This window comes from Entelurus aequoreus, linkage group LG05 (assembly GCF_033978785.1).
Source record: "Entelurus aequoreus isolate RoL-2023_Sb linkage group LG05, RoL_Eaeq_v1.1, whole genome shotgun sequence".
In the NCBI taxonomy this organism is placed as follows: Eukaryota; Metazoa; Chordata; class Actinopteri; order Syngnathiformes; family Syngnathidae; genus Entelurus; species Entelurus aequoreus.
This window is the reverse complement of record NC_084735.1, coordinates 54,286,768-54,309,484: the sequence shown is the minus strand read 5'-3', so window position 1 is coordinate 54,309,484 and position 22,717 is coordinate 54,286,768. Positions and strand designations below refer to the sequence as shown.

The window sequence follows — 22,717 nt, the reverse complement described above, 5'->3', positions numbered from 1 at the left end:
GACTTTCGGGAGAGATAGGGAAGTGACGTTGTTAATAGGAAGTGGGTGTTCGAGTTTTGCCGGGGAAAAGGGATAGACACACATTGGAGCTGTTGTGTGGTTGAATTACATCTTGTGCAATAAAGTCAAGACAAACAAAGAAGTCGTATGAGCCTACATTCCTGGGATTATGCCAGTACTCAAATGGCAGAACAAAAGCTACTCAAATAGTGAAAGGTAAGTGTTATTATTTTTTAAAGTAAGCAGCAAGTACAGTACAGTTAGTAGAACAACTGTGTTTTCATTACTGTTTACTGTACTATATATATATATATATATATATATATATATATATATATATAAGAAATACTTTCATTTTAGTGAATCCTAGCTATAAATATACTCCTGCCCCTTAACCCCACGACCCCGCCCACCCCCACCACCCCAATCTCCCGAATTCGGAGGTCTCAAGGTTGGCAAGAATGGTTTTAGTACGACTTTGTACAATCCATCGCTTGATGGATTGTACTGTGCTTCTACAAACGAGTATTATTATGGTGTGTGTATAAGGTAAGACATTATCTGGCGTTTTGTTTCGCAATATTATGCAAAACCAACTTTTCTTACCTTCTGGTACCTGCTGATCTGTATTTGGAATCTGCATAAATCCTGAAAAAATGCGCACATCAGCGCCGACGCCGTAGTCGATAAGCTTCTTCTTTTTCCTCTATCTCCTTTTTATGTGAAATGCATCCTCCGCTGTCACCATTTCTAATATAAAGTAGTGTAAAGTTCTTACTTATATCTGTCAGTAAACTCACCATGAAAGCGCTAAAACATACCGGTGTAGTGGGTTTAAATTATTCACCCAAAGAACTTTAGTTATTAGAGTTCCGGTCGGACGGTTTTTCACAGGACACATTTCCAGTGTGGTTGTTTCCGGATGAGGAGATGCTGCTCTGTTATTGATTGAAGTAAAGTCTGAATGTCATTAAAACAGTTAGCTCCATCTTTTGACACTTCTTCCACTGCCGTCCTTGCACGCTACACCGCTACAACAAAGATGGTGGGGAGAAGACGCTCCTGAAGTTGAACTACGTAAATAAGACTGCCCACAAAATGCTGCATCCTGAAGCGACTGTCAGAAAGCGGCTTGAAAATGATCTGTGAAACATCATCTATGCAACATTTTGACCAAAGAACCACCATTGCATGTTATGTAGACCATTCATCGGCAGTGCGCCCTATAATCCGGTGCGCCCTATGGTCCGGAAAATACGGTATTTACAAAAATATTACCAGGACGTGGTCTTATAACTCCTTTTAAGCACTGTACATTGATTTTTCATTTTGTATGTACATAATGTATACTTGAATGTTTCTGCATTTGGACACCCCTGCCTTGGAGACATGATGTAATATATTGTGGTATATTGTTCTGGCATGAAGGCAACATGCAGCTGACAAAGAATGCCAGAGTTCATGCTAGATTGCGGTGCAATCTTACATAAGCATAGAAAGAAAGTTCTCTTCCATGTGGATATACGTTTTTGATCTCACAAAAACAAAGATGGGACAGAGGGAATTCTGACAGACACCTGCAACCACTAATCTTCCACTTTGAGAACAATAAGTCAGGAGACACCTTTTGTGTGCTTTTTTTGGCCCGTTTATTTGTGTCTTTAAATATGAGCAAGCATAAACAATACGTCACAGTCAATTCTAGAGGTTTTTTTTGTTTTTTGTTTTTTGCCAAGACATAACTTTCTATCCTTCTTTGAGTTAGATCATCACAAAGATAGCACCGTGTGTGTGTGTGGCATGCCAAGGACTGTTTACATGAAGTGGCCCCACCCCCAATGTCACGTGACAAAGCGACCCTCACCCAAAGGCTGCAAAATGCTAATTAGTCCGGCACTCGGCTCTGATTGGACATTAATGGACATGTAGAGGGTGATGGTTGCACACAGAAAAAGGGGATGGTGTGTGTGCGTGTGTGTGTGTGTGTGTGTGTGTGTGTGTGTGTGTGTGTGTGTGTGTGTGTGTGTGTGTGTGTGTGTGTGTGTGTGTGTGTGTGTGTGTGTGTGTCACAAACTGATTCAATCTAAAACAGCATTATTCTAGTTTGAACCAAAAGAAGAAATGTGTGCATACACAGTAAACTCATGATATACAGTAGAACCCCGTACGTCAAAGTCAAACCACTCTTCATGCCGCCAACTTAATGTGAAGAGACACATCTCCCACCTGCGTGTCAGTGGACTTGGACTTAGATCCTCCCGAGCTGTTTTAAAACTTGTAATTACCATACTTTGGCTTTTGCTATGTATATTTTGTATTGTATTTTAAGCAGCTCATTAGCACTTTGTTATTCTTTTTTTACGTGCTGTGCCACTATTATGGTGTCCTATTTACGGCGTACGCCGTTGCTGCTACTGCAACCTTCATTTTCCACACGCCCGAGGGATCAATAAAGTTAGATCTACCGTAATTTCCGGACTATAAGCCACAACTTTTCCCCCACACTTTGAATGGTTAAAACGATGCTGTGGCTAGTTAAGGATTTTTTTTTACAGGGTTCACAAACTTCATGCTGCCAAGAAATTCAGCCTCATCACATCAGACCAATGAAATTGCCGGACGGGTCATGGCGGACCAATTAAATTGTTCACATTTAATCAAACGGACCACACAATCATTCAGTTAGCCATTTAGCTTGCTATGGACTCACTCTCATCCCGGCGAAGACACGACGAAATGCACACAATTCAAGTTGAAGGCGATCGACCTGGCTATTAAAAAAAGGAATTCAAGCCGCTGCTTGGAACACAAATCCACAATCACCAACGGGTTTCGAAAGGTCTGACTGCTGCATGTTGAAAAAGAGGCATACGGCACAAGCTTAGGGGCAACTTTTTTCTTGAGACAAAAGTCACAGTGAAAACAAGGCTGCATGGTGAGGAGGAAACCAAAACAGCACTCAATTACTTTTCTGGTAGGCTGTCTGTAGTGTTACAGTCTATAGACGTGTGCACCCAACATAGGTACAATATAGAATTGGTCCAAAAAACTAAGCGGGTGCGGCTTATATTTAGGTACGCTCTATAGTCCGGAAACAGTAACCTAATCTATTCAACACCAGTGTAGTTCCTCAGTTCTAGCCATTGCTCTGTAATTCCGTCTGAATGATTTGGTGGTCATTCGACCTTTGGAGTTGTTCCGTGAAGGTTTTAGATGGACTAATAGCAGGAGAACGCGTTCAATGTTCTGCAACAAGGACATTGAGTCTGAGAGTTTGTTTTACAAAGTGTAGTTTGTCTGTAAAGCGTTTGAGGTACGTTACTCTGAGTACTTGGATCGGGCATTGTCGTTCGAAATTTTTTTAAGTTGCATTACAACCGTTGAGCGACAGATCAACTCTAACAGCTAGAACAGCTGGGTTTTGGTCCGTACGTCAATCGAGGTGGAAGACCAGATATGGCAGTCCATTGAACGTCTGTAGTAGCTCCACCATATCTGCTCAAAAAACTTCTGAGGTAGGTAAAGGAACTGACCTTGTCCAGCTTTTCATTCCCGACCGTGATTTTTGCCGCACACTTAATTTGCCATTTTCCTGTTTACTCATAACATGACTTGGTCCGTCATCTGCCGGAAGCGAGGTTGTGTTGGTTTTCTCAGCAGAATCTAAATTGGTTAATCCATTTTGCTGAGTCCATCTGATACCAATCTAACAAAGGTCTTAACTTCTGATCTAACAAAGGTCTTAACTCATTCTCTTTCTATGCCACATCAATGTGGAATGCGCTCCCAACAGGTGTAAAAGAAAGGGCATCTCTATCCTCCTTCAAAACCGCACAAAAAGTACACCTCCAGGCAACTTCAACCCTAAACTAACGCCCTACCCGGATTTTTAGTAATCAAATGTAAATAATCAAATGTAGATACTTTTTCTTATGCTTTCTGATCTCTCTCTCTCTCTCTCTCTCTCTCTCTCTCTCTCTCTCTCTCTCTCTCTCTCTCTCTCTCTCTCTCTCTCTCTCTCTCTCTCTCTCTCTCTCTCTCTCTCTCTATGTCCACTACTTGCTGTACATATCCTACCAAGTCAGACCTACACTGTTTCAATGTACATTTCTCTGATGATACAATTGTTGATGACTGAAGTCATGATAACAACCAACACAATATCTTGGGTGATGACTGTATTATGATGATAGTATATATCTGATAGTATACGGTATATCTGTATCATGAATCAATTTAAGTGGACCCCGACTTAAACAACTTGAAAAACGTATTCGGGTGTTACCATTTAATGGTCAATTGTACGGAATATTTACTTCACTGTGCAATCTACTAATAAAAGTCTCAATCAATCAATCAAAACCAAAATTTGGGTGTGATATTCCATGGCTCAGGACGAAGTCAACAGCGAGGAGAAAATTACGATATATACAATAGAGAAGTACTATATATTATACAATACGCATTTTTATGTCGTATTACAATACACATTGTAATATCGGACAGCACTAGTTGAATACTAAACCATTAAAAACATAAAAATGCCACATGACTGTCAAGGTAAAGGTTTTCATGACGGTTTAATCAGCAACTGCAATGCTGTATGTTTGACGTTCAAGGTTCTACTGTACATGAAGCTGTCAGTTTAGGATCATGTGCTTAGTAGTGAAAGATGGCTCTAATATAAGACAACATTGGCTTGGCGCATCTAAGCGTGGTAACAATTATTTTAAACAGACACAACGTTACAAAACGACATTATGTTCCCTTCTCTATCCAACACATTGCACTGAAAATGGAGGTCAAAGCTTTACATTTGCGATGTGCTCTGCTTCATTGATACCTCATACAAACATTGTACACAACAAATACCAGCTTTCACTTGCCAGACAAAGATAACTCAGCTTTCAAACACACTACTCAACATACTATCTTATAAATCTAATTCTAACAAGAACTATTAGATAACCCTTAAAAATGTACTGTAGACAAGTGTGTGCCTTTCCAAATCATGTTTAATGAACGGACTTTACCAGAGGTGGACAAAAAAAAAATAGGTGCAGCACGGTCATTCCCCCGAATCAGTGCCATTTCTGGATAAAGTGCTGGATAAAACTAACTGTAAAATATATCTTATTATTGAAGAACAGCACTTTTTTTAAAATACATTTTTGCCTGTCATTCACAATCCTTACGTAAGACAAAAACCCATATGCTTTTCTTTTTTTATGCATTCTAAGTATTAAATACATATGATCAAAAGTCCGCTTACAATAGAGCCTAAGGGAGTCGCTCTTTTCTGCCTATAAAGCACTTAAAAAAACATCTAAATACCTCCATTATGGTTTCATATACATGACGTAAGTGAAGTGAAGTGAATTATATTTATATAGCACTTTTCTCCAGTGACTCAAAGCGCTTTTACATAGTGAAACCCAATATCTAAGTTACATTTAAACCAGTGTGGGTGGCACTGGGAAAAGGTGGGTAAAGTGTCTTGCCCAAGGACACAACGGCAGTGACGAGGATGGCGTAAGCGGGGATCCAACCTGCAACCCTCAAGGCCACTCTACCAACCAAGCTATATATATGTAATGTAGTATCAGGCACATTTATAATAATTCATCTAAAAAACATCACAAAGTTCGTTTTTTTCTTCGACAACTTCACTGATTTCACCGCAGACTTCATGAGAGCCAACAAACTAAATTGGCGGTCAAAGTGTACCAACTTGTCGGATCACATCCTCATCCTCCTACTATCCAGGTGAGAGGCATCGTCTATGATCTAGATTAATAAATAATAAACTTCAACGAACTTCGACGCGAGAACGCAATGATGTCAACATAGGCATAAGCTAGTGATCACAGTGATGCTATCAATAATTTGTCTGTGTTAACGCATATAATAACAATATCACTGATACTTGGTTAATATTCAAGTCATGAAATTTTCATATTCATGAAATGAATATTGGGGGCGGCGTGGCGAAGTTGGTAGAGTGGCCGTGCCAGCAATCGGAGGGTTGCTGGTTACTGGGGTTCAATCCCCACCTTCTACCATCCTAGTCACGTCCGTTGTGTCCTTGGGCAAGACACTTCACCCTTGCTCCTGATGGGTGCTGGGAGCGCCTTGCATGGCAGCTCCCTCCATCAGTGTGTGAATGTGTGTGTGAATGGGTGAATGTGGAAATACTGTCAAAGCGCTTTGAGTACCTTGAAGGTAGAAAAGCGCTATACAAGTATAACCCATTTATCATTTATAAATGTAAATGGAGTACTGTTGGCGGTTTTTGGAGGGTTATTTAGAGGGCTTTATGGGCTTAATAGAGGACCTCCCACTGGCTCCATTGTACGCAATTTTTTATTTGTGTTTATTCACGAGTTAGAATGCATAACAAAATATATAAATCTGTCGTCTCGTCTTTCATAATCACTATGAACAATAGGCAAAGTTCCAAAAAGAATGCAGTTCCCTTTTAAGCAAAGAGACCTTTACATTGGTCTGATTACACATGTAATTAATAACATTTTAAAGGTTTACTTAACCTACCTTAATCACTGCAAAAACACTTATTTTGTCTGTCTCCACTTCCTAAAAATAGACTTTACGATTAAATAAAATAATATGGCATATATTTTTTTAGATATCTTTGTTAATCCTAATCACAAATATACTTTAAGTGTATTGTCTTAAATAAAACAAAACAAAACTCGAACAAGTTAAGACTAGGAGTGCCCCGGTCCAAAATTTATATCGGATATTGATCCAATATAATGATCGGATTATGACAGCTGGCATCTAAAATATCCGATACAAGACGTACCGCAGCGTGTTTACTTGTGCATAGCTGGACAGCCAGTTAACATTTAAATGTCCTCCAAAGTTGGTATTTTCTAGTATTTTAGTCAAATCATTTACAAGATGTCAATATAGTAGTCTAGTAGGAACTAGCAGCTACACAACAGCTTAGCATACAATAGCACACAAGCTAAACCTATGAAATAAGTGTCCTTTATTGAACAATATTACGGTCTAAAACACCAATATATGAATGTAAATAAATAGATATAAATAATTTAAGTCCATTCTGAACGGTCAATAATAAATAGGTTAGTGTTTTTCATACCTAGCATTGTTCTTCTGTTGGACTAATTTCACTTGATCAAACCTTGTCTAAAATTCCACACTACAAAATAATAGAAGTATATGTATGATTCTTGCTGATATCGCATTGGATCAATATCGGTATTAGCCAATACTAAAGGCTACAGTATCAAAAGTTGTGTCAAGACACACCTAGTTTAAATTCACACGTTAGTGTCGTTTCTGGGTTTTCATTCAGTCCTGGTAGCCAGGCACCATAACCCATCTGAAAACTTTGGAATATTCCACAAGTCACATGGTCCGCAGGAAGTTGAGTCATTCACATCCTCTGCCAGCCATAAAATACATTTCTGTGTTGAATCACTGCAATGTGTTTAGTGTAAACATGTTATCAGCATTAATGACATGTGGCTATATTTCAATTTATTTGCTGAGTCTATGCTGAAAACTCACTCCTTTTACTTTCAGTCCTGTCCAAATGAGTCATATTTAGCTTAGGAATTGCATACACAAAGTAAATCGAGTTGCCTTAGATGAACCAATGCACATTTCGAGTCATGGACATTTAGGTATATTTTGAGCGAGTTAAAAGTAGAAAATGGCACCGATTCAGTGGATTTTGACTATGACAAAGGTTGTGAATACTTATGTACATGTGATTTCTGTCTGCACACACATAAACATTTTGTGTAATAATGTTGGTTAAAAAAATTAATAGATCCTACTTCTGCAATCAGACTGTAACGTAACACGTAAAAGAAGTTATGTGGTCATCTATAAGGTAAAGCTAAGCTCTGAAGCATGGAGCAGCCTCACAAAATGTCATCTATCTTTCCTTGGCATTTTAATCCCACCGGTTATGCTCACCACGGCCTGCGTGCATACCAGAAAATCCGAAAAGAGAGATCAGCCTCGCTAATAACGTCAGTGCGTTGCGGCCACAGAGACTGAAAGCGACTGAATATACTCTTCCCTTTTATAACCTGTGAAGATGTAATTCTAATTTTAAATGGACCTCTAAGGGAATATTTATAGCATATAAGTATGAGTTATGTGTGATGCATCATCAGTTAACAGTGACCCAGATTGTCTGCTGGCACTAAATTGGGTTACAAAGTAGCGCTGAAGTAAGTCAAACAACCACAGTATGAATAAGGGAATTGCAAAAACAACCAAGAGTAAATACAAAGAATTGTTACAGTGTCAAAGAGGAACACAGCCAGAGGTAAAGCATGAAGAGATCAACAGCAGCAAAGATGATAACCAAGGCTGAGAGATGCAGGACAGATATCACTTTTTTTTTTCTTTTATCAAAGATTTGTCATCATCTTCAAGTAATTTATCATTACTTTAGTTTCAAATAATCCCTTCAATCTTGAGAAAGACATATCTTTGATAAACCTGATACAAGTCACCCGTGTTTGGTCGGGCTCATGCAACAGCAGCCATTGCATTGGCGAGCCAGGCGGCCCGTCGCCCTGGCAACCAGGGGATGGAGGCGAGCAGAGTAGGAGTGACAACATATAACAGGAAAGAGGAAGAAGACACTCAGGCCCACTCTTTACAGAGATTTGACAACAGATCAATGTCCTAACTTCTTTTTTTAATGGTACAAAAAAGAGGAGGCAAGGGAGTGGCCAATGTGAGCGAAGCAGAAGAAAGATGACTTAAGTGAAAGCAGAAGATAAATTTTGCAGCCTCTGTGTTAATTTCATCCCACCAACAAAAGATTATAAGTAGTGCTAAATGATTTTTACTCTTTTGCCTCAGCCAGTTTGTTGTTCATCTCTTTACTTTTCTCCTTGTCGCCCACCGCAGGACGGTTCACGGTCTGGTTCTCCAAAGTCGTCGCCTTGGAGCCTCTCGGCGCGGTGCTCTGCTTATCTTTGGCTTTCCTCACTGGCCTGACCTGGCCGGCTGCCGCAGGCTTTTTGGCTTTAGAGCGAGGGGCACTATACCTGTCCACCTGAGGACGTTGGACATCACACACAAAATGCCTCAGTTTAAGGTCTGTTCATTTCTACAACTGTGTTTTGGGATAAACAATTTGCCCTGAAAGATACTGTGTGAATGCTGAGAGATCTAAAGATATTGATGGAAAGTAGAATATTCACAGTGTGAATACTGACACAAGTTCTCAGTATAATGTCAGTCAGTAACACTCATGCTCCGCGCAATAATTGGCTCATTCAAAACAGCTAAGAAATTACTTTTGCAAAGCCAAAGGTATTTGTTGCCACATACAGTGCTACCTCGGTTTACAAGTGTCTCATCTTATACAGTGAACCCCCTAAAATCCGGCCAAAACATCCGGTCTTATGGTTTATGGGGTAAGTTAATCACATATTTCCAGTTTCTCGTTATAACACGTCTGAAATCGAGTAGGAAGAAGCAGAGCTTATTTAATCCTATCCCTTTTACATTTCATTGCAATTACTAACACATTTGTTCACTTCATGTACCTGATTTGTTCTTCCTTTTCTCAATTTGTACACCATTTAAATCCATAAATGATAAACACTGTAATGAAGTTCTAAATAATTATTTAAATAAATTGTAATTTACATAATGAGATAATAAAATTATCTCATTTTTTTATTAAGTTTAAAATGTGTATCAGGATTCTTCTTCCATAATGTAATTCCACATTCTAATATGTTCTTAAGTGTTGTACGTGCATACAAATGTTTTAAATTCGATTTTTCTCTAAAGTTATATTTCTCCTCTTTTGTTGAGAAGAATTGTTGTACACTCTTAGGTAGCAGGTTATAGTTTGCTTTGTACATAATTTTAGTTACTTGCAAATGCACCAAGTCATTGAATTTCAATATTTTTGATTCAATAAATAAAGGGTTTGAGTGTTGTCTATATACAACATTATGCATTATTCTGACTTCCTTTGTAACACAGTTAGTGGATGAAGTGTACTTTTGTCGTTATTTCCCCATATTTCTACACAATAACTCAGATATGGTAACACTAGCGAGCAGTAGAGAATATGGAGTGATTCTTGGTCAAGATCATATTTTGCTGTATTCATTATTGACGTGTTTCTTGCTACTTTTTTTTTGTTTTTTGTTTTTTACATGAGATTTCCAGTTCATTTTATCATCTATTATTACACTTAAAAATGTATTTATTTTACTCTGTCAGTCAATGTCTACTCCATTTATTTGTGTTAGACTTTCTCTGCCCGAATAGCATTATTTAAATTTTACTGTTTTGATTCTGTTTTTGTCAAACCATCTCTTTAATTTTTTTATTCCTTCTGTTATTTGTATTAGCTTTTATGAGTTTTCTCCTGAACAAATAATACTAACTTTAAGTCTTTTGTAACTTTACAGATGTCGTTTATATAGACTTTGAACAATGTTGGTCCCAGTATTGATCCCAGGGGTCAGCGCAAGATATATTTAGCGCTGTAGATGTTTTACTTCTTGTTTGTTAAGTAGCATTCTACACAGTTCAAGACCAGTCCTTTTATGCCATATTGTTATAATGTAATAATTGTTATGATTAATTGTGTCTAATGATTTTGTTAGATCCATAAACACTGCAGCTGCACACTGTTTACCATCTATTGCGTTATTGCGATTAATGCCATCAATGTTGAGATGTTGGCTCTGTGTCCGTATTGGTTCTCCGTGAGTGTTTCACTTACATTCATGAATTTGTCCAATCTGTTGTTGAACATTTTCCAATAATTTCCTAAAATTGTGGAAGTAAGGAAAATAGTGTAAAGTTTGTAAACCGATGTTTGTATCCAGTATTTTGCAACTTTTGCTATTTTCATTTTCTTTGGGAATTTTCCTGTTTGAAAACAATAGGTTGCTTAGTCGCCAGCATTAGCTTATAGCTACAGATGGACATAACTTTGTTTTTCCAAACATTGGAAGGAAGAAAGTGAGTGTGAAGGACAATACGATACGTATCCCGATACTTGAGTCATGATACGATAAAGTAATGCGATATTGTAACATGCCGATATATTGTGATACATTACATTGCATATTTTACGTCGTTCAATGATTAATTTAAAATGCAGCTTAAAACAAAAGAACGGAACGGAACCCCGAAATAATCGAGGGAACACTGTATTGCAATTGTACAAAGAGTGGATCAATGTCCTTGCCACTTAAATGTCAATAAATGTTCTCCACTTCTTAACGCAACACTAACCCCTAACAGCGAAGTAGTCATACCACGACACATTGCACAGCGCAGCTGATATTTTTTCCCACCTATGATAAATACAAGTGGATGTATTAAAGATAGAAATCATCAAAAACATGACGTCACGTGAAGTCGACTTGGTGAAGAAGTTGGAGCGTAGCACGGCTAGTGTGCACCATACTGAAGCAGAATGAGTCGATAACGCCAGCGACAAACTTGAAAATAATATGTAAAGGGTGCACATTTATCCATTAAACTATGGAGAATTAAATTTCCAGGTAATTTTAATGGTCGATGTTGATTTGAGATAAGAGTGTTTGAGTTACAAAAACTGATTCAGCTTGTAAGATGAGGTACTACTGTACTGTTACACCCCTCCTATGATCAAGTTCAGGGTGCTGTTTGCAACTTCCTCACAGTTACATTTTACAAAGCAAAAAATATAAAGAACACTACCGGCTAGCTTATGTTAGCATTAGTGTGTGTGTGTGACTATCAGTGGTACTTTAACTTTAACTTAACATTAGTGGTTGAACCGAACACATTTGTTTGACAATTGTCTTTATTTTTCACAATTACAAAGTTTATGTAATTAAAAGTTTTATTGGCTCGAATAAAATGTGATTACGGCGGGATTACGGCGGTCACTCACCCGGTCTCGTCAACACGTACGCGCAGCGAGCGCGTGCACACATGCAAAAGCAGTCCCAGAGAAGCAACAAACAATTTGCAGTCATGTTGTTGTTGTGATAGAATATACTTTCAATGACATCTAACGCTAGCTTTCCAAAATTGCTACTATTAGCTAACAACAGCTAAAGCTAAAGCGCGTGCATGTTTTACATACGTATGTAATTAAGTCATTGCGTACGAGCCGTAAGAGAGGGGGATATACTTCGTAAAATACATTAGAAAGTTGGCGCCCTCTAAGCATCTGTGTAACTGTTGCAAACAGCCCCTTTAATTATTAGTCAGCTACTTGAAGAAATGGAAGGGGAAAATGAGGGTGCGTTATTTGGTAGCAGCCAGCAGAGAGCACTAATGACTCCATTTAGTGCAGTCAAGAATATGTATTTAAATCCCCAACCTGGCACCACCTTATAACGCTTACTAAGCATCTTAGCCCTCAATTCTTTTTCATTTTGGATTTTTAATCTATCTTCTCTCAGCATTCATGGGCAATTTCTGACAGTATCAGATTATTCCTTAGTGGGCCCTAGCATACCAGCTCTGTGTGAAACACACCTCAAACAAAGTTCATGCTCACCTGCTTGGTGTAGTCAAAGTATGGCTCGCTGTACAAACTGCGTATCTTCCTCCTTTCCAGGGCCTTGTTGTCAGTGGGCAGCACCGGGGCTTGTCCCTTGAACGTCGCACTATAGCTGGTCTCCAGCCTGGTTTTCTCATCAGGAGGCAGGTACTGAGACTTAGCCCGTATCATCTTTGCAGGCTTTACATCTCTGTATGCCTTAAATTCCGTTCTGTGGAAAGAAGAAAAAATGGCGTCATCATAACATTAAATGAAAGCTATATATTTATGTGTATACAATTGACGGTAATAAGTATTTGACCCCCAACTAGTCAACAAACCAGTGAGTTATGTGTCCCTGAAGCACACAAATTAATTGTGTCTCTTTAGAAAAGTATTCATAATCTCTACTCATTAAAGTTTTCCCTCATTTATCGCAGCTGTTTGGTTCCAGGCTTTGACTGGGGTGAACACATTTTTGCAAAGTAGGCTTCACGCAATATAGTAGCCTTGAGTGGGTTCTACTGTAAATTACAGTACTCGCTGGTAGGGATGGGTATCGACTCCGGTTATTGTGTGCCATGTTAAGGGTTGCACATAATGTCACGCACGGTCGTCGACTCAGTTGGCTCTTCACGCTTCGGCATTTAGCAATCACTCCAGGAGCACTGAGAGCGGACTCAGTCAAACTACCTCTAGGTAATGTTGCAACAATGCTAACAAAAACATTGACCCAAAAAAGCACCAACGTACGTAAACTATGGCTCCACTTTTCCAAAAATGTGTTGGCTTGATGCTAATATACATTGGCTTTGCTATTGACATGCTACTGATTAGCATTAGCGATTTCACACTGTGATTTCAATACCTCCAAATGTGTTATGTGTTATTGAAAATTACAACTTCAACTATAAACTATACACTACTGCCATTTAACAACTTGGACTTGCAACTGTGATTGCAACTTAATGTCATACTTGCAAATGAGAGAAATATAACAACTGGACATCAGTTATCATAATCAGTTCATTTTTAAATGTTGCAATAAAATTTGGTTTTATAATATCAAAAACAATTAATATTTAATAACACACACAAAAGTAGCAAAAATTGGTACTGTTAGGAACAGGTACTGATTCCCAGGTATCAGGAATTGGTACCATATCAGTTCAAACGTGAACGGTATCCATTCCTGATCATCATTCACCTTTTCCGCCTTTGGCAGATTGCGCATCAGCAAGTGTTATCTGTCTCAATACATTTCTGTCTTTGACAGCAGTGTTCAGCGACATCAGGTTTTGTTCAGTCCATTAACAGATGTTGTCTCGCCAGCGTTTTGGTTGTTTTCCTCTGCTTCTTCTTCCTTCTATCATTTTTTTTAGGCAGATTTTGTTTATACCTAGAGTAGAGTGTTTGGTGTGACCGTTGAGCTTCAAGACTTTGGATTTATTTGTGGGTGTGATGGGAATTAACTTTGTTATATGAAGAGGGTCTTTAATCCGCATATTAAAGTCAGATAGTCTTTCGTTTGTCATGAATCTCATATGATTTTGGAAAATTACTCTTTTTAGCAAGGATTTCAAGGTCCAATTAAATCCATAGAGTACAACAGGTATCACGTGTTAAAGATCTTTGATTTTAGATTATATGATATCCTTTTTGACGTCAGTGCTGCTTCATTCTTATTAAAAGCTGCTTCAAGGCCAATTCGATGCTGGACGGCGACCAGTCCGTAGAAAAATTCAGTTACTTGAGAGATTCGATGGTGATAAATGGTGAGATGAAGGTTTGTGTTGATTTTGCACTTGGTTTTGGAGACATTCATTTTCAGGCTGACTTTGACAGCATAGTTAGCCAGAAGATGAAGGAATGTTCGTAGTTTGTGACGTGAGTTACTGATGACGGCAATGTATTCTGCCTAGATCAGGTTCAACGAGTATGGACACCGATCGAGAAGCCAGATGGGCATTCATTTTTTATTTGAAGTATACATGCTGCAATGACGATGCAGAATAGGATAGCAGAAAGAACAACACCTTGTTTAACTCCTTTTGTGACCTTCCAATATTTGTTCAAATAAATTATTTTGAGTTTTCATGATTGTTTTAAAAGGTGTATGTATTTTTTGTTGATTGATGTTATAGCAGGCTCCATAGGCAGAAAAGTTGCATGCTATCAAAGGCTTTTGTAAAGTCAATGAAAGTAATATGCATGGGATTGTTAAATTATATGGGCATTGTTTTATTATTTGTTGCAGAACTAATATTTGCTTAATGGTTCCTCTGCCTGGTTGGTAAGCAGCTTTGGTTCGGGTTGCAATTATACTAACAAAGAGTTTGTAGATATGGCTTAGTAAGCTTATTCAGTGATAATTGCTACAGTCTAGTCTGCCACCTTTAAGTACATCACAACAATGAGAGTTTTTTTGAAAAGTTGTGGTATTTTCCCTGTTGTTAGGTTGCAGTTGAATGCGTTATGTAGTGCGTGGATGAGAGGCTCACCACCAGTTTTCATGTTCTCAGAGTAAATATTATCTAACCCTGGGCTTTTTCCATTTGTCAGGTTGTTGATGGCTGAGGGTATCTCTCTTTTTAAGATTGGCTAAATTTCAACAGAAGTGGAGTCTCCAATAACCCACCAACCCTCTGACGCCATATGTTCTACTTTTTTGATGAAAATATTGTGATTAATTGTGTAATTTTATTTTATTTTCCTGAGGGAACTCAGGGGACAGCGTGGCGAAGTTGGTAGAGTGGCCGTGCCAGCAATTGGAGGGTTGCTGGTTACTGGGGTTCAATCCCCACCTTCTACCATCCTAGTCACGTCTGTTGTGTCCTTGGGCAAGACACTTCACCCTTTGCCCCTGATGGGTGCTGGTTAGCGCCTTGCATGGCAGCTCCCGCCATCAGTGTGTGAATGGATGAATGTGGAAATACTGTCAACGCGCTTTGAGTACCTTGAAGGTAGAAAAGCGCTATACAAGTACAACCCATTTATCATTTATTTATCATTTCCGTCTAAGAAGTATTGGGGGTAATCCCTCTTAGTGCCATTTTTAATAATGCTATTGAGGATGCCCCATGTTGCTCTCACATTGTTTCTGTTCCTGTCTAATAATTCACTGTAATATTATTTTCTACATGTTTGTACTATGTTAGTTATCTTGTTTTTTATAATTGTTGAACTTATTTTCTGCCTGTGTAGTTATTTGTGTTATACATTTTCTATATAATGTATTGTTCTTATTACAAATACTTTTTAGACCTTTTGTCATCCAAGGTTGATTGTTCTTTCTCTGCTTTCAACTGAGTTGTCTCCATGGACAATGTTTGTCATGAAGTATTATGAGCGTGTTTACCATATGCTCCATCAACATTATTTTCATTGTACACATTGCCCCAGTTTTGCTTTTCCAGCTTATTTTTGAAAGCAGCCATACTCTTTGTGCTTAATTTTCGAAATCTCTCTTTGTCGTCCATGTTCCTGTTCTTGTAGTTTCCATCATATATTGCGAAAACTGGCAGATAATCACTAATGTCGGTTATAAGTAGACCACCTGTAGTTTTATTAACAAAATCATTGGTAAAATATTATTTTACAAAAACTTGGTCAACTTGACAGTCACAGCTAAGTTTAGCTGTATGTATTACAATACTGTATTGTCATTGGCGGTCACTCCAACGAGTATGACAATCCTCCTGGGAAGGGTGTATCCCTTTATGGAGGATGCCTGTGCGTGAATTTGTTTTACGTGGGGAGACTGGTGCACAGACAGTCACCATACAATCCTTGACAGAATCTGTATTGTAATACATAGAATACACACATACAATTAACCTAGCACTTAGTTTAGGCCAACAATATGCTAGGCTGACCATACGTCCTCTTTTCCCCGGACATGTCCTCTTTTGCGGGGGTGTCCGGGGTGTCCGGGTGGGGTTTCTTAAATGCCTCAAATGTCCGGCATTTTGAGTTAGGGTTGAGTGTATTTTCAATGTATGTCCAGAGTTAAGAAGGGCTTAAACAAAACAAAATGTGGAGGCGTGCGTGTAACACGGGTGGGAAATAAGCCATATTTCCTCTCATGGCATCCCCTCATATTACCTACGCCCTTTCCACGTTTAATCTCGCGAGTTAAACACACACGCTCACGTGACCCGCTGCAGCCTATCGCGCTCTATATGATCCACCGTCCCAAGATGGCTGCCAGGTGCGGTGGCTAAGCCTGGGGACATCTGAAGCCGGTATGTTTTAAAGTTGTCGTTTGCCTGCATATCGTAAAAACAACCGTCCAACATTTTACAACTAATTGTAAACTTATAGGTGCCGACCATCAGGGCCGAGTTGCGACGTGAGAGTGTGTCGATGTTAAGATATTAAGCCGAGTTGGTAAGTGAATTTGTTTGCTAATAGTAGCTACTAGCCGTACCCATGTAATTTCTATGGGCGGTTAGCATCATCTTTTAATCCCGTTTCCTCCAATGTTTCTGATCCCATTGAATTTATATTTATATCGAGTCTTTATTTTGGGTACTTACATATGGTGACTGAGTGTTGCGGCATTTTAAGGCCATCTGCACTTTTTATGCTACGGTAAAGACAATGAATGAACACTGTTACACCCGTCATAGTGACGTCTCTGTTATTGTTAATGTTACACCCGTCATAGTGACGTCACTGTTATTTTCTATTGTTTAATATTGTTCATGTTACACCCGTCATAGTGACAACACTGTGTACTGTCGTGTTTATTTTGTACATACATGTGATTGTTTAATATTGTTAATGTTAGCAGTATTATTGCTAATGATAATAATAAGTGTAACTTATTTATTGAAGGTCGAACGATAGATGACTTAATGTTGATGTTTATGTGCGCACATTGATTGAACTCCGGGTCCTGTGCTTACGCAGGCTGGGTCCCTAAGTCTTGGATGGCGAGCTGTAGATAGGCCTTGAGCCCGAGCCCAAGGATCTCCACCTCTCAACCCCTGAACTCCACCCGCTGTGCTCTGGTCGGGCCGGTAGGCGGCTTATAGCCGAACCCCTTGCCTCGCACCACATTACTCTGCGGCCCTTTGCACTACCTCATACACACCCTGCCCATAAACTGAACTCTCACTACAAACTGCCATATCCACAACCCCAACCCGTGTGGCCGTATGAACTGTGAATGCGCATATGGACTGCGATCAGTCTCATATGACTCCTATGAACTTTAAGAACTTTTGATACTACCTTGTATGAATTACCTGAACTCTTAATCAATGAACTAAACCAACATTGTTTGAGATTCCTTTGTTTTTTTCTTTTGTTTTGAATGGCCATTCCTATCAATGTCTGTCCACTGTTTGTTGCACTGTACATATTTAAAGAACACCAGTATCATTTAAAGCATTTAGTTGTGTCTGTCCTACTCTCTCCGAGTCGTAATCTAGACTTCTGATTAGCCCAATATTCAGAACTTCTACTATACTAGCTAAAGTACCTGTCACATGCGCACGCAGAAACATTCGTGAGGGAGGGGCAGAGACAGAGCGAGAGAGCTAGTGAGTGGAGAGACAGACATGAAAACAAGAAATGCCGAAACGTAAATGCAACTTCACGGATGATTTGCGGAAAAAGTATTCGTGTTTTGGTCTTGGCCGTGACACATGGGAAGCAGAATGCACTGTGTGCAAAGCAGGAACGTATGTATCTGTGGCAAATAAAGATCCACAAGCCTATATCGACACTACAAAGTACAAAACAGCTGTGCAGGGCGAGAGCTCGTCTGCTAAATTGACAGAGTACTTTGTGCGACCTGGAAAAGGAGAAGACATTGTAAACGCAGCAAAGGGTGTTTTAGCATTCCACACAGTTACAGAATATAAGTGTGACTTATTTTGTTATACTGTCAAGCAGTGTTGGTGTTACCGCACTTTTTGTGTCTTTTCAAGCATTGAAATCAGAAAGGACTTTTTTTCTTTTTTTTACGTACCGCCCGGCTTGCTTGTTTTTTTATCGTCTCGAATATTGCTTTCCGCCAGTGTTTTGTTTTGTTTATATTTGCCAGGTCACATTTCCGTCCCCGTGTATTGCGTTTTTATTGGTCGTAAATTTTGATTGGCCGAAAGTTTTGTCAATGACAAACACTTCCTCAGTTTGTAAGTTTAGCGCGAGGTGCTGTCAAAAAGACTTGATGGTAAACAATAAGGTGAGTGTAAAGTCAACCTTTTTAACTTCATCCTGTGCCAAGTTTCCAGTAAATGTCTTGTTTTAGTCTTTGTGAGTCAATGGAAACTTCACTTTTATCTCCCGCTGGATCCACATTGTTCCAGGATGGAGACAGGCTAGCTGTTAGCTTCAAGCTAACTAGCACCCGATCAGACTCCTCCACCCCAAAAACATACTTTTTAAAATTAGTTTTCCATCCATCCATCCATCCACTTTCTACTTCTTGTTGTATTTATTTTTTTAATGAATGAAGTAACGTTTATGACAAACTTTTTCCAAAACACAATATAGAATGTGAGATATAACAGAATAATGCATCCATTTATCATTTGTTTTCAAAACGCTTACAAAAAGTGGGACCCCAAAATTTTACTGTGGTACCCCATTTTTTTTACTTGATGGGGTCCCTGGGACCCCATTTTGAAAATTCCTAGCACCAACACTGCTGTCAACAGAGGAGAAAAATGCTTTATTTAAATAAATATATTATTTATAAAGCAAGTTTGAGTATCATTGGCAAATTTTCACCTAATCCCCGCCTTGGCACGCATATATGTCCTCTTTTTGGGATTTCAGAATATGGTCAACCTACAATATGCAGAATATGCTTTTAAAAAGTGGAGCCTCAACATTTTAAGCGCAATGTGGTGAGGGACAACAGTATATGGAAAAAAATATGCCTGTCACACAAACTTCTCCAGTAGACACAATCACAACACAACTGCTAACAACAGTAAAGGTTTCAGGTTATTGTGTGAATAAAGGAAAGTGCTACATTAGGCAGCAACGCCAGTCAATTCTTGGCTTGTGTCCTGCTAACTCATTACAACAAAATGTACTTTAATGAGTGGGAAAAATCAATACAAGGCACCTACTATATGAGAGAGTTAGATATTCTACTTATAGCCAAGACGTCTAGCTGTCCAAATAGCTAAACATGCTAAACTACACATTGAGGAAGATATGCTAACCGCTTACTGCAAGCTAGAGCTCTTGAATGTAAACAAAAGTATAGCATTCGGTCGATACCACAGTGGTCGGATCGATAGGATTTCATAAAAAATATATTTTGGCCTTTTTGTCATTGTTTACAAACTCAGGAAATAAGTCCCAGGATACAGGACAAAAACCACAAGATTTCAATCAGAACCAGTCATAGAAAATCATCGAAAAAAAATCGATGTATATTGTTACACCTCCATCCTGAGTTTTGTCTGATTATAATTGTCATCAAAATATAATAATTTTTAGTTTGTACACTGTATAATTTACACATTAACAACATCTTTGTTAATATTGACATTATTTTTCTAAATCAGTGGACTCTAAAATAGAGAAAAGATTAGATGGTGGCTTAGATTCTCTATTGCCAAAGCAGTACCCTGACTCGCCACACAAAAGTTGGGGGCGGCGATCGTGACCCAGCAGACACATGTTTGACAGTTTTTTTCAAACAATTTTATTTATAATAAACAGGGCATTTGTAATACAGTCAGCAGGCGTATGTATTGTATTTATTGTCTGATGCAAAAACGTTTAACTGCTTTAAATGAAATGAAATGAAATGGAATTACGTAAATGCATGTCTGCCAATATGGAGGATTGTAGATCCAAAATCAAATGCTTGAAGGAGAAGGTGATCATACATAGTACGTTTTCGTTGAGAATAAATAGTGCTGCTTTAGCTACAAATATAGAAAGATAAACACTACAAATATTTTATTTATTTCAATAAAGCAAATGAGACCAACGTGTATTCGATAATGTTGTTGTTATTGACAGACTTTTAACATACAACATTATCGAATACTTTTTGGTCCAAATGGGACCAAAAATATTTCAAAAACATCATCAAATACTTTTTGGTCCCATTCATCATATCATAATATATCATACATTTTTTATGAGAGTGAATTACTTCCTTATTTTTATTGTTATGAAGAAATCAGATGCAAAAACTAAATTGTCCTTGTTTTGAGTAAATCAGTGTTTTTGTAGAACTTCATAAAACAGCCATACTACTGATGTGGGTTGCAATTGAAACATTTCTATCAATCAAAATGATAGTCTCAATTTAAAAAATGCGCATGTATTACAAAAAAAGAACATAATGTCATGTCTGTTTTGAGTTTCCAATCATTTCTACAACTCTTATGTTTTTGTGATAGAGTGATTAGAGCACATACTTGTTGCTCACAAAAAACATTCATGAAGTTTGGTTCTTTTATGAATTTATTATGGCTCTAATGAAAGTGTGACCAAATCTGCTGGGTCAAAATTATACATGCAATTACAGCAATGTTAATATTTGGTTATATGTCCCTAGGCAAGTTTCATTGCAATAAGGCGCTTTTGGTAGCCATCCACAAGCTTCTGACAAGCTTCTGGTTGAATTTTTGACCACTCCTCTTGACAAAATTGGTGCAGTTCAGTTACATTTGTTGGTTTTCTGACATGGACTTGTTTCTTCAGTATTGTCCACACTTTAAAGTCAAGACTTTGGGAAGGCCATTCTAAAACCTTAACCCTAGCCTGATTTGACGTGTGTTTGGGGTCATTGTCCTGTTGGAACACCCAACTGCGCCCAAGACCCCACCTCCGGGCTGATGATTTTAGGTTGTCCTGAAGAATTTGGAGGTAACCCTCCTTTTTCATTGTCCCATTTACTCTTTGTAAAGCACCAGTTTCATTGGCAGCAAAACAGGTCCAGAACATAATACTACCACCACCATACTTGACAGTAGGCATGGTATTCCTGGGATTGAAGGCCTCACCTTTTCTCCTCCAAACAAATTGCTGGGTATTGTGGCCAAACAGCAACATTTGTGTTTCATTTGACATCACATGGACAAAGATAAGACCTTCTGGAGGAAAGTTCTGTGGTCAGATGTACATACATTAGTACACGTAAATGTACATAACTTAAAAAATACCTCTCTCTATGAAAATGTAAAAATAGAGATAAAGGCATTATGTAATGAGAAAAAGCTGAAACGTTGATACTATTAATGAAGAAAAACACAAATAGTTGTCTTTAAATATATGGATAACATTTATCTATAGCCGTTTTATTAGATATTAAAAATGACATGATGCCGTCACATTCACACCCCATCACAACACTGTATTACCAAACCTAATGAATATACGTGATTAGTGATTGGGATTTCAATGTTGATAAATCAATCTTAATTATTATTTTGACACTAATCATGCCGCCCTATGTATAAGACTAGATCTCATATATGAACACAATGTTTATCTATCTGGGCAAAAAGTGCAGTTACGTTTTATGTCCAACAGGTGCCGTCTTGCAAAATGTTCACACTTATTTTGACTTATTTATGTTATTATTTTGTTTCTGCCTTATTACTTTGTTTATAATGCCTGTGTTGCTTTCATATGCACATACATTTTTCTACTTGAGGTACATACACACATTTTGAATGTGTTGTTTGTGTTTTTTTTAAATAAAATTTGGTTAAAAGATTTCAGTAGAGGTAGTTTTTGAAAATTTTGAGCAAATTTAAAAATACCGCGATAATAATTATAATAATGATAATGTTGGTCATAATAACCGTGATAAGAAATGTTCATACTGTGACATCCCTTGTGTGTGTGTGTGTGTGTGTGTGTGTGTGTGTGTGTGTGTGTGTGTGTGTGTGTGTGTGTGTGTGTGTGTGTGTGTGTGTGTGTACCGTATATATAAATATATACACATTTATTTATATTTTTTTGTTTTTAAACGACAAAGCTTTGTGTTGTCATTATTGGCTAATTTCAACATTTTGGTTTTTTTTTCGCTGTGCTTCTTGCTTTTTGTGAAAGTTTGAATGACAAACGAGTCACGGACCACAGATGGCCTCTTTGCATTTTGGGCACCTCAGCTGTAGAAGCTAACTGTTTATGGCCACTATAGTTTTAGTACTGCATTATATTTGTGTATCCTTTGTTCACATATGGGACAGGAGT

The 22,717-nt window shown here is 38.2% G+C and overlaps 1 protein-coding gene across 4 annotated transcripts in view; it reads right to left on the bottom strand.

The window, feature by feature from the left end:
- Positions 1 to 22,717, bottom strand: part of map6a (microtubule-associated protein 6a) — a 64,308-nt gene that overhangs the window by 13,141 nt on the left and 28,450 nt on the right. For 2 of the 4 annotated variants that reach the window (XR_009826297.1, XM_062048390.1), the window contains exons 2-3: positions 12,548 to 12,761; positions 8,902 to 9,073 (exon numbers count right to left, since the gene is read on the bottom strand). Coding sequence is in view for 3 of the 4 variants with exons in the window: in XM_062048390.1 (XP_061904374.1) it covers positions 8,902 to 9,073; positions 12,548 to 12,761 (386 nt within the window). In the remaining variant the exon portion in view is untranslated. Of the gene's footprint in view, positions 1 to 8,864; positions 9,074 to 12,547; positions 12,762 to 22,717 lie in introns of all 4 variants that reach the window. The other 2 variants (XM_062048388.1, XM_062048389.1) reach the window with 1 other exon arrangement.